The 12,825-nt window shown below is 38.5% G+C and overlaps 1 protein-coding gene across 2 annotated transcripts in view; it reads right to left on the reverse strand.

The window, feature by feature from the left end:
- The window catches only part of LOC118800430 (vacuolar protein sorting-associated protein 13B-like), a 402,625-nt gene that overhangs the window by 90,836 nt on the left and 298,964 nt on the right, over positions 1–12,825 (reverse strand). For both annotated transcript variants that reach the window (XM_036560640.1, XM_036560641.1), the window contains exon 43: positions 12,078–12,239. In XM_036560640.1, coding sequence (XP_036416533.1) covers positions 12,078–12,239 — 162 coding nt within the window. The remainder of the gene's footprint in view (positions 1–12,077; positions 12,240–12,825) is intronic.

A 12,825-nucleotide genomic window follows, 5' to 3' on the forward strand; every position in this document is an offset into this window, starting at 1 on the left:
GTGTATGTGGACAACCCCACAGACAATGAAATACAGATCCTACTGCTATATGACATTTATTACAGAACTGGGACATGTTTGGATTCATCTTATGTCTAGATTCTCGGGTAGTATAGAGCCGAAGCAGTATTTTAAATTGCCTCTCCCAAACTGAGTTACTCGCTACAACATGAGTGGATTGTCCACATATATCTCTCCAGTCAGCCATATCAATTGTTTTAACTTTATTAGTATTGTCCATATTGGTATTACTAAGTTCTGTACTGTACAACCTTTTTGTCACAAATCTCACTTGTTTTGTATCTCTCAAGAGTAGTTCTACTGGTGAGATAGCGAAGCCACCTGTGAGTAGCTTCAGCTTTGTACATATGAAACTCTGAATCTGTAAAAACTTTAGAATGTCAGACTTTGGTATACCAAACCTATCTCTGATCTGCTGAAAAGAGAGAATATTACCATCCTGTACTATGTCTCTGACAACCCTAACACCCTTGAGCTTCCAATCACCAAGTCCAGAGTTAAGACCGGGGGGGAAATCTGGATTTTCATGCAGGGGGGTTAATAATGAGAGGCAGTTACTGAATCCTTCTAATTTCCTAACCTGTTTCCAGATAGAGAGCATATTCCTCAGTATGATGTTATTTTTTGTTAGCTCTGCAGCCAAAGCTGGTGATATATAAAGAAGATTAGGAAGGGGAATTTTCTTCAATGATGCAGCCTCACAACTAATCCAGGTTGAATCCGGATCATCAATAATCCACTCTAAAATAAATCTTAGCTGAACTGACAACTGATAGAGCTTCACTGAGGGTGCGGATAACCTTCCCAGCTTTGAAGGCAAAGTAAGATAGCTATATCTTAACCTAGGTTGTTTTCTGTGCCAAAAAAATGAAATAATGGCACTGATTATTTTTGTTAGACTTTTCCTTGACAGTAGCACTGGGACCATTTGGAAAAGGTACAAAAAGCGTGGAAGAATGTTCATTTTAATTAAGTGAATACGACCCAACAGTGATAAGGGTAAGCTGCCCCATTTTTCCAAGTCATTTTTTACAGCCTGAAGAAGGGGAGCAACGTTGTGCTTAAAGAGGTCTCTAAGCTGTGGAGAGATTTTTATACCTAAATAGTTGAAGCCAGATGGGGACCAACGAAAGGGATAGGATACACTTGAGCTTAATGCCTGTGAATTCTTAAGAGCCATGGCTTCACTCTTAGAAAAGTTTATTTTATAACCAGAGAATGCACCATATTCATTTATTAGCTCTATTAATTTAAGAATAGATTGTTTCGGACAATCCAAATATATCAAAACGTCATCAGCATACAATGAAATCTTGTGCCGACGAGCCCCCAGAGTGACACATCTAATTTTCTTATTCTGCCTTACAGCTGCGGCTAGTGGTTCCATGGCGAGTGCAAACAACAATGCACTCATTGGGCAGCCTTGTCTAGTACCTCTTCCAATGCTAAAATTTGCAGATTTATATCCATTTGTAATAACAGCAGAAGATGGGGAGGTATATAGAATCTGTACCCATTTAATAAAATGATCTCCTAAATCAAATTTAGACAAGGTAAAAATTAAATAGGGCCACTCTAGCCGATCAAAGGCCTTTTCAGCGTCTAGGGAGACAACTAAAGCCTCCGGGCTATATAAAGATGCATGCTGAATGATATTTAATAATCTCCTAACATTGTGTGAAGAGGATCTCCCTTGGACAAACCCAGTCTGGTCATTATCAACAAGAGATAGTAGAACTTTTTCTAGTCCTAAGGCGAGAGTTTTAGCTAACAATTTAAAATCCAGATTTAAGACAGATATCAGTCTATAAGAGGAGCATTCCTCTGGGGGTTTTCCCTTTTTCAAAACTAAAGAAATATTGGCTTCCATTAAAGAAGGGGGAAGGGATCCTAATTCAAATGAATACTGAATCATATCATGTAAGGGTAATACAAGGGTGTCCACAAATCCTTTATAAAACTCAGCACTAAGCCTGTCCGGACCTGGCGCTTTACTATTTGGTAGCAACATAATACTTTTTTTAATATCACTAATACTTATTGGTCTGCACAAATCTTCTTTTTACTGATCTGTGACTCTGGGGAGATCTAATTTTGAAAAGAAGTTGGTCATACTTTCCATTGAGTCTGTCTTAAATTGGGAAGTGTATAACTGCTTGTAGAAAGCCTTAAAAATATCATTTATTTCTTTAATTGAATGCTTAGGGATCCCTTTCAAGTCCTTAATCCCAAATATACTTTGATTGTAAGACCTATTTTTTAAAAGATTAGCTAAATACCGATTTGGCTTATTTGCAAACATTCACTGTCTAGCAAAGAAAATTGATTTCTCCACTTTCTTTGTCCAAATTGCCTCTAACGAGGCTTTAATCGTCTGTAATTCACTCAACAGCTCATCTGATGGGGATCTGTTAAATCTCTTCTGTAGATCATGTAGTTCTAATTCCAGTTTCCTTTGCTCTACTCTGCTCCTCCTCCTCTGATTGGCCGCATATGCTATAATCATACCCCGAATGTAAGCCTTCGCTGTATCCCATAAGGCTAGGTGTGACACCCGGCGTACTATTCTCTTTGAAAAAGTGCCCAAGCTGTTCATTCATATATTTCTTGAAATTAGGATCATGCAACAAAAATTAGTTAAATCTCCATGGTTTGTTCTGACTAATCATGTTAGAAATGTTCATCTCTAAAAAGACAGCTGCATGATCTGAAATAAAAATGTCCCCTATAGTACAATTATGAATATTTTGCAGTGAGACCTTTGGAGTTAACATTAAATCAATTCTACTACTGGACTTATGGACTGCTGAGAAAAATGTAAACTCTTTATCGTTTGGGTGCAAAACTTGCCAGGTGTCAGCCAAGCCAAATTCATCGCAAGTATCCGAAATTGCTCTGGCTCTGCTTCACATTACATTTTGTGATGGTGGTGATTTATCTAGCAAAACAGCAATTAAAATCTCCAGCAATAGCAGTGTTACCACCAATCCAATCTGCAAATTTAGAAAAAACAAGGGAAACAAAGTCGTTCGACTGTATGGGTGGAAAATAAATGTTCATAAAAGAAACATCCTGACCATATAGAGTCCCTTTCAGCATAATATATCTACCAGCCTTATCAGAAATGGTCTGCACATCAGAAAGTGGTATATGTTTATGAACTAAAATGACTACCCCTCTACTTTTAGTATTAAAAGAAGAACCATACACTCCACCCACCCAGTACCGCTTCAATTTTAAATGTTCATTTGCAGAGAGATGGGTCTCCTGCAAGAGAGCTATGTGAACCCCTTTTTTCTTAAGAAAAGTCAGGATCTTTTTTCTCTTAATTGGGTTGTGTATACCTCTTACATTACAAGAACAAACTTTAAGTCTTGGCTTATCATCCATTAGTTATAACATTGTCTAAGAAATATATCAACTTCCCCTGTTCAATTTTAAAATCAGTAATACAAGCTCCCATGTAAAGAAAATAAACATGAAACAACATAAGAGCGTAATACAGAGTAAGAAACACTTTGTTTGCCATAACATATGAACTATGTACAAAAAACATGTTCAAAAAAAGAAGAGATCGTATGGGTCTGACTGTGGTCTTCTTTACCCACCAAAGGCAAAAAGCTGCTATTACCATAATTAACGGGAGGGATGCTGGACCAGAATAGTCTTTGGCAGAGATGGACGTGCTATAGCATAACATAGCTGCCATAATACAAACTAAAACATTTCTCTAAGTAAAATCCAAAGTAAGAGGGAACAAATAACCAAGAGTGCAGTACGAGGTAATCTTGCTTACAAGCACACTAGAGCCCTGTTAAACTCCCGCAGGCATTTTAAAAGCTAAGAATACCAACTTAGAAGGTAACAACATAGCCGTTAACAACAAATAAAGTACTGCATCAAAATTGTATTAAACTCTAGCCTTCGTACATTACATTGTAAGTCGGCAGCTTCTCATCCACCTCAATTAGATGTTGATGGCTCTCCTGAAGAACGAGATGAAACAGGTGAAGCCTCCACCTGCAAGCTGCTCAGTAGAGCCTCAACATCCCGCGGTTGCTTGAGGAATTTCTCGTGGCTGCCATGGCTAACACGGAGGACCGCCGTGTATAACATGGCAAAGGGAATCCCTCTGGCCCGCAGCCCCAGCTTAACTGGGAAGAATTCCTGCCGTCTTCTAATCACCGCGGCGGAAAAGTCCTCATATATTGAGATGGGGGAACCCTTATAAGACAGCCCCTGAGCTTTCCTTGCAGCCTGCATGATCAGCACTTTATTCTGCAAGTTGTGGAGCTTTACAATGACGGCCCGAGGCTGTTGACCCGGCCTGGGGTGACGAGTGAACGACTTTCACAAGCTTGGGCAGCCAGGTCTTGAAGAATGAAGTTGGACTGCTGCCCTCCGCTCCTTCAGGTAGGCCCACAATGCAGATGTTGCACCGCCTGCTTCTGTTTTCCAAGTCATCTATTTTGTCAATGGCTGCAACTAGCTTGCTCTCAACACCGGTGAGCTTGGCAGCATGGTTCGCTACGATGTCATCTGAGACTGATATGCGAGACTCTGCTTCAGTCATTGGTGTTTACATTTTTGTGATGTCATCAGCAAATGCCTCTAGCCTCTGCAAAACTGGATCAATCTTTTTGTCGAAGAACGCCTCCACTCCCTTGAGAACCTCAGTTGTAATCCTGCTGACCAGTCGGTCAGTGTTATCGCCGCATGCGGCTTGAAGCTTGGCCTCATCGCCTTTAGCCACTTTAGCATTAGCTTCTTCTGATGGGGATCCCACTTCGCTCCTCCGCATTGTTTTCGGCACAAGCGTAAGCTTCCTCTGGCTTAGATTTTCTAGGCTCTTAGTATTGAATTTGCAATTATCAAAACCTTAATATTCCATTGGGCTGCGGGAGCACGTTCGCCAAGCCGCTATTCCACCATTTGCGTCACATGACCCCCAGGGTGGAATTATTTTAAAGTGAAAAATCAAAATAAAAAAATCTGCAACGTCAGATATTTTGGCTGCAGTTAAACTAGCCTGTTGTTAAAACACTGCTAAACTACCTGCACATGAAACGGGAGCGCACAGCTACTATGCTTCAGTTTTTTTCTGCTTACCTTGAATGGCATGCTACTGGTAGCACATGCAAAAAACTCTCAATACATCTTTCACTTGCCATTTGACTGGAGTAAAAGCAGAAGTATTCCAGAAATGGTCGGCACTGAGTCTTCTACAAAACTCAAGCCAGAAGTAAAAAAAAACAGATGCTTTCCCACAGATAAAGACATCACTTCAGAGTGTAAATCCCTACCACTTTCCTCATATCAAAAACAAAGTGGTTTTCCTTCTTTAATTTAAAGCATCTGGTAGCCAAAAATCATTGAATAAATTGAGATTGTAATTACAATAAAATTGTATTTTCAGAAGTAGGCCAACAAACCAAAACGTGCCACTTCAGTGTCAAACCTGGTAGAGTATATAACCATACAAAAGTCAGAAACCACCCTTTGTTTATCTATTTTTCAATAACATTTTTCAGTAATAAAACAGAGACTGAGTTACCCTTTTTTAAATCTGAGGGAACAAATGTAAATAAATATTAAACAGAATTTTACACAGATGCCTCAACAATTGAATTTAAACTTTATGCTGTGCCTTCCATTCTTTTGGGGAGACCTGCTTTCAGTTTTTCAAAGAAATCTGCAGGAATACTTTAACACATATCGAAAGTTCAATCTTGACTGATCTGATTGTATTTTCTGCTTCTCACAATCCAAGCAATCCCAAACACATTGAATGATACTGAGGTCTGGGCCCTGGTGGGGCAAGTCGATTGTTCGAAGAAAACCAGAAGCTTCTTTGTTTGATTGCAATTTTTTCTTCTATTTTATCTATTTAGGGTCCATGCACGAACCCTATTGGAATTGTCCAGATTTTTAGGGTTCAAGCACGCAGTGGGGCCTACAGTCAAATTCTTGCTTCTACATAATCCTTTATTCCACATAAACGCTCCACTGCATGTATTTAGCTCCGCCCCCATATTTTCCATCATAATTGGCAAAATATGTGACATGTACATTTTTCTACTAGTTTGAGGTCAGATCATCTCCAAACGTTAAGGATTTTTACATACTGAGACTTTAATGGTGTTTGTCAATTTTGGTCCAGATTAATAGGTCTACAGATAAACAATTGGTGCCACGTGACTCAGTTCACTCATGTGAATAACTTTGTAATTACATGTTATGTCAGAAACTGGACTGTTTGTCTGGTATTTTGTCTTATTCATTCAAAGATTATAGAATTATAGAAAATATATATGCATTATAGAAAGACTTATAATACAAATGTCAAAAGGTCAATCTGACCAAAACTTGGTGAACATCTTTAGTTATGGTCCCTGATCAATATTCATATCATATTGAGGCCTTTTGACAAATTCTGACTCACTTTCACTTAGCTCCTCTACACCAAAAGAGCCCCTTATGAGTGCATTGGGCCTCATTATGGCATACATCAAACCAAAGGGTTAAATATGTAGAACCAAACCACTTTTCAAGCGCAACTATGTGAGAAATGTTGCCATTAGTCATGTAGTTTTGACATCTATGTTGACAACCTCTTGGATGTTCTATAGACCTGTGAATATCAGTACATATGAATGCAAACCTATATTATGTTTCAAGACCTCTGCTCATTGTTTATGACAACTGAAGGCCTTTAGATTAACTTACTTCCTTTCAGTTCTATTCCCTCTGCCTATAAATAAGGCCCAAACAGCTTGAAGCCTTTTTAGGCCTAATGGGCTAAAACTGCAGAAGGGCTCATAATGCTGTTGCATGCTTGAACCCGTTCATTGCCGCTTGCGGCCATATTTATTATTCTTTTTCTCCTGAAAAATGTGTTGTGGAGAAGAGACCGTAAGTCCTACAGACAACTTGGTGGGTAAGTGTAGTTTGTGTGTATCTTGCCAGGCAACAAAAAAGACCATGATTGGCCAAAGGGGGGGCGCTATAGAGCAGCAAAACTCGTTTTGCTTCATAACTCCTAAACCAAGATGTGTAGAGACAACATTTTTGTTCCTGCTTCCTTGGGTCAAGACAAACAACTTTGCCATTTGGACCATTTAGTTCTGCCCACTTAGATTTTTTGCTAATTTGCATAATATTGCAAAACATACTTTTGCCAACTAGTCCTACGATTTTCACTCAATCCTCATGTTTCTTGTATCAAAAAAATCAGAACAGTCTGTTCATCAATATTCATCAAAAACATTTTGACTTTTGTAAACAATATGGCTGTCATATGCTAATGAACCTTTCTGACATAATTCACAATTCATTTAAAACTCTATAACTTGAGAATGATTCAGCCAAAAACTTCACAGGCTTATTCAGGAAAGGCTTCTGTGGTAGCCCATCACTTTTGGTGGGCATACGTCATTAGGGGGCAGGGTAACTGCCAATTGTTTCTCAGCGTCCGTGCATCCAATCCAGCTGAAACTTGGCATGCAGCATCTACTAGACAGACTATACGTGAATCTGATTCACAATTTGATACATTGAAATCTATGGATGCCATCAGCCAATCAGCATTCAGCAGGCTTTTGACAGGCTTAACACTGACAAATCATCATGAAATTTGAATGGTGTCTCTATGTAGTGACTTTTTAACAACCAGTGAAGATTCAACAGATTTTGCCACTTCGGGGCGCTACTCATGAAAATCAATTTATTATTACACATTATTAATATATCATTACTATTTTCACCCAAAATCTATATAAATCTAATGTAGTAGAGTGTAGCAAATAAATTGTCAATTACAATTTTATTTTAAAAATGCATAATTTTGTAATCGTTAACTATTTGAAAAACACACTTTTTGAACTAGTCTCTGGATTTTGATCCAAAGTTTTCAAAGTTGGTCTAGAAATACTCTATCGTGTCTCTCGGTAAATAATCATCAAAAAAATGTTGACTTTTTCCACTCATCATGGTGTTGCTCTATCAGTTCATCACTGTGGCCACGGCACTGCTAGCTTGATTTGCTAAAAGTCATCAGTCTTTGGCCCAATCCTCTCAGAACATCTGTTATTTGTATAAATTGAGACCCAGATGGGGTTTGCAACATTTGGTCCAGATAGGCCTTTAGGGGGCTCATTAGCACTCAAAAACACAAAAAATTACAAAGTCTACAGATAAACAAGTGGTGCCATTTGATTCAGTTCACTGAACTGAATAACTTTGTAATTACATGTTATGTCAGAAATTTCACTCGTTTGGGTAGTTTGGCACACTGTGCTTATCACCATGGTTACCTATTTGGTCTAATTGGGCTATTGATTGCCTGGAGCCGCTCATTGCTGCTTGCAGCTACATTTTTTTTAATTTAATTTTCTCTACAACAGCTACAAATCAGACTCACAACACTGTGTTGTCTTCTCACAGTAGACAGAAATCTGTTCATTTTTCAAGATCTGAAGCAAATGTGGAGCTTGATTATCTCATATCACTCAAAGATGAAAGTTTAAGTACTGTTTGATGGTTTGGTTTTCTAACAGGAGAAAGATGTTTTGCATGAATTTGATTTTAAAATGGTAGTATGAGAAAATGTACATAGATTGATTGCTTGGTGTGTACATGACTAACGACCTCACCTGGACCCTCAACACCACCTGCCTAGCCAAGAAAGCCCAGTAGTGACTTCAATTCCTACAAAGAATGAAGACAGCAAAACTACCCTCTTCCATCTAACTACACTCCACAAGTCAAGTAAAGTCAAAGTTTATTTATATAGCGCTTTTTACAACAGGACTTGTCACAAAGCAGCTTTACAGAAAAATCTGGGTCTGAGCCCCCATGAGCAAGCCAATGATGACAGTGGCATGGAAAAACTCCCTAAGAGCAAGAGGAAGAAACCCTAAGAGGAACCAAGACTCAAAGGGAGAATCCATCCTCCTCTGGTTGACACCGGAGGGGATAGTAGAGTGTGTCCTGACCAGCTGTTTCAAAGTTAAGATTAATTTTTCTATAGTATCTTGCAGTGATGCAAGTCTATAATCTTGTTGGATCTTTGTAAGCTAGCTATTTTAAACCAAGTTTCAAAAGCTTACATCTGTCTCAAAAAAAGTAACCAAACTGAAACAGCAGCATGCAATTATATCTGATTGGCAGATTGTCCCTATGTGCCCATCTATGGCACCCTGCCTTCCAGTGTGAATATGCACAGCATGGCAAATACTATTTCTTATTTATTTCCATATTTCATTTATTTATTTGATCATTCATCATTCCTTACTAATAACTAAAATTGAAACTCTGAGAAAAAGGCAAAAAAAAACTTTTATTGTAAGTTAACATTTCCAAACAATATTAGAGCATTTATATACATTCATTCATCATGAAATTGGGCAATAATGGAGATTTTATATTGCTGTTTTTTGGACAGCAATGATCTATACAATATTTGTCACTAATTTTTATTATAACTTATGGCTTCTCATATCATCATTGGGATATCAGAATATCCAATCCTAAATTGCTTGATGTTGTTTTCCCTGTGTTATTAATCACATTCCAAACATTAAAACTGCATGGATTATAGTAATTTGGGGCCTGCCTAGTGGGCACTGCCTAGATAGCAGCAGTTTCCAGCTACCGACTAACTACAAAGCTGTTGATCATGTCTGGTTTAATAAGAACTTTAGTATCTGACAGTTGATTTGTGTAGTCACAAGTTTCACTCTGCTGGATCTTTAAGATTGCATTTTGCAGTTGACTGTAGCTCCTAATACGGGGGTTTGTAGTTAACAGTGCCTTGATAAAGTATTCAACACCCTTGAAGTCATTAGATTTGTCTGGATTACAAATGAAACTTTGATATTCTGTGCTATGTCATATTTATTTTAAAAGACTGACCCCCAAAATATTCTGTGACAAAAATGACAGGCTGAAAAATGCTGTTTGTGCAAGTATTTAACCCCCTGTGCTGTGGTATCACAGATGTTTCAAAGACACAAAGATATTTCCCTAACGAGGACACAGTTGGCTTACAATCAATCTCTATTGACCGCTACTATAAAGTTAAACTTTTTTTGGATAAAAGACCCCCTTAATTCAAGCACCATTGATCAGGATGTAAATCTGAAGGAAAGCTGAGAGAATGAAGACTAAAAGGCATTCTAAGGCAATCAGAAATAAAGTTATAAACATGCACAATATAGGAAGAGGCTACAAAAAATTATCCAATATCAAGAACTCTGTACTCTACTGGCTTGTACAGGATAGTGACCTGAAAGACTCAAAAGCCATTGCTGAAGAAAAACACATCAAAGCGCGTGTGGAGTTTGCCAGAAAGGATCAGCAAAATGTGGGATAAGGTTTTGTGATCAGATTAGATAAAAATAGAGCTATTTGGCCAAAATGTAAAATGCTATGCGTGGCACAAACCTAACATTACCCATTCCTCAACACCAACTCAAAAGAGAAGTATTGGAGTGGCAGAATTCTTTTGCTCAGATGCTTTTCCTCAGTGAGGATTGGGCATATTGTTAAAACTGATTGACAGACAGATGTAAAATACAAGACAGTGCTGCAGGCAACCTGCTTCAGTTTGCTAAAAAACTACAGCTTGTGAGAAACTTCAGCTTTTAGCAGAGCATTGATCACAAGCACAAGGCCAAAGCAACACAGGAGTAGTTAAACAACAAAAAGGTGGATGTTCTTACAATGGCCAAGTTCAATCTAATAAATCTGTGGCACTATTTGAAACCTGTAGTTCGCAAGCATCATTTTTAGCATAAACTAAATTAATAGACTAAGACCTTTTGAAGAGGGCGGTCTTGGTTCGTTCCCGAGAAGGGAAAAAACAGACCACTTACATGATGAAACACGGCCTCCTTGCATACCTCCTTGTACCTGCTACAGACAAAAAAAGAGCTTGGTTCTAATATCTGATAGGCTTACCTGTGTTGGAAGCCATTGTAAAAAATTTACACACATACCGCAGACTTCAAATGAATTCTGTATTAAAGTGCAGAGTTATTTAAAAACTACTGTGCTGTTCATCTTTCGGTAGTCAAACCGTTGTGATGACTGGCAACCATAACACCCTAAATAACTCTACCCATGGTACCTGCACGAGGGACAGACTAAAGGCTTTAGAACATCAAAATAAAAGAGCAGAAGAAATAACCAGCAGGAGCCTTTTCTGTACGCTATACACCCTCATGCTGAAATTAAACGGAATTACACACACTAATTACACGCACAAACACACATGGCTCCACACGCCACCACAACAGTAACAGTGAATTTTGTTTTTACACACATTTTCACCCTGTCCCTTTTCCATCACTGTAGCCATAATGCTCCCAGCTTCTAAGGGGGCAAATCAGGAAAGCAACAGTAGTGAGTCTAACTGAGGAAGGGACAGAAACAGAAAGAGAAGACTGACTGATTCAGCCTACTCATTCACTTACTGTTAACAATGAAATGTTCTCAGACATACTCTTTTCTCTGTCTGTCTTTCTCTTTTACTCTCACTTTGGATCTCAAAGACTATTGTGGAACACTGTGGAATGGCTGGCTGTTCTCCTTCTGTCACCCTCCGTTCCACAACCCCAAACCACAGAGAGTGAAACACGATCTTGCTCAGAAACACACGGTTAGGCCGCTGACATTCACAAGACAGCGGATGGAAAGAAAGAGCGAGAGTTTAGGAGAACAGAAATGGTGAGAAGGGAACGGAGACCAAGACAATGAAATCCAGAGTAAGAATGCAGATAGAGACAGACAGAGAGAGAGAGATTTGTTTATGAATAATAACATTTGTCATTATTGATTCCAAACCCAGGTCCTAAAGTACCCTAGCCCTGCATGTTTATTTTATTTTCTTGCTTAAACTAACCCACTTCAGCTCAAGCAAGATTTGTTATTTACCTGATTAGCTGAATTAGATATTTCAACTAAAAGTTTCATCTGTGTCATTCATCTACATTGCCATTATGTAGCATTCATGTGAAGAGAGAAACAGAGAGAGAGAGAGACACACACACACCTACCTGTAAGGATTTGTGAGATCTCCAGCAGTACTGGTGGCTATGTCTACTGGCTAGCACCACACTTTCATCTGTGTCCACTTGGCCAAAACGCAGTGTCTCCTGAGTGTCATTACAGATCACATAGTGACTGAAGAGCAGCTCCTCTGCTACTGGGTTCAGGTTCTGCATAATTACACACACACACACACACACACACACACACACAGAGTAATTAAAAAAAAAAACATGGACTCAATTAGCTAATAATTAGTATGTTACAAACTTTGCCTGGGGCTATCTGTCTAAGGATTAGTATGTTATACAACGAAGAGCTATAAATTAAACTATTTGCGGGGTTCAACAGAGCTTTTTGTTATAACATTGAATGACCCACTGTGTGGTTCAAGGCTACTACAGAATACCTCAAACTTTCGGTCCCTCCCAAAGTAAAAGAAACTCACTTTAAGATTTTGTCTATTTACCCTGTTAATAATTGCATTTGTAGTAGATTTGGCTTTGAAAATACTCAATGCAGCTTTGGCAGTCACAGGGTGTTTCCTGTGAATAAGCAATACCCTTTTGGACTGAGACAGAAAAATGGCTTTCCACCTTTTATTCCAACCAACAAGCATTTCAGGGCAAAGACATGTGCTTTTGACCTTAGTATTAACTTTTTTATTAAGACTTACTATGTCCAAATTTCTTAATCCACAAATGTAAATGGAGTGATAAATGGCCAGTTTTTGTCTCTTCTTTGATAAATTTCAAC

The sequence above is a fragment of the Colossoma macropomum genome, unplaced genomic scaffold, assembly GCF_904425465.1.
Source record: "Colossoma macropomum unplaced genomic scaffold, Colossoma_macropomum, whole genome shotgun sequence".
Classification (NCBI taxonomy): Eukaryota; Metazoa; Chordata; class Actinopteri; order Characiformes; family Serrasalmidae; genus Colossoma; species Colossoma macropomum.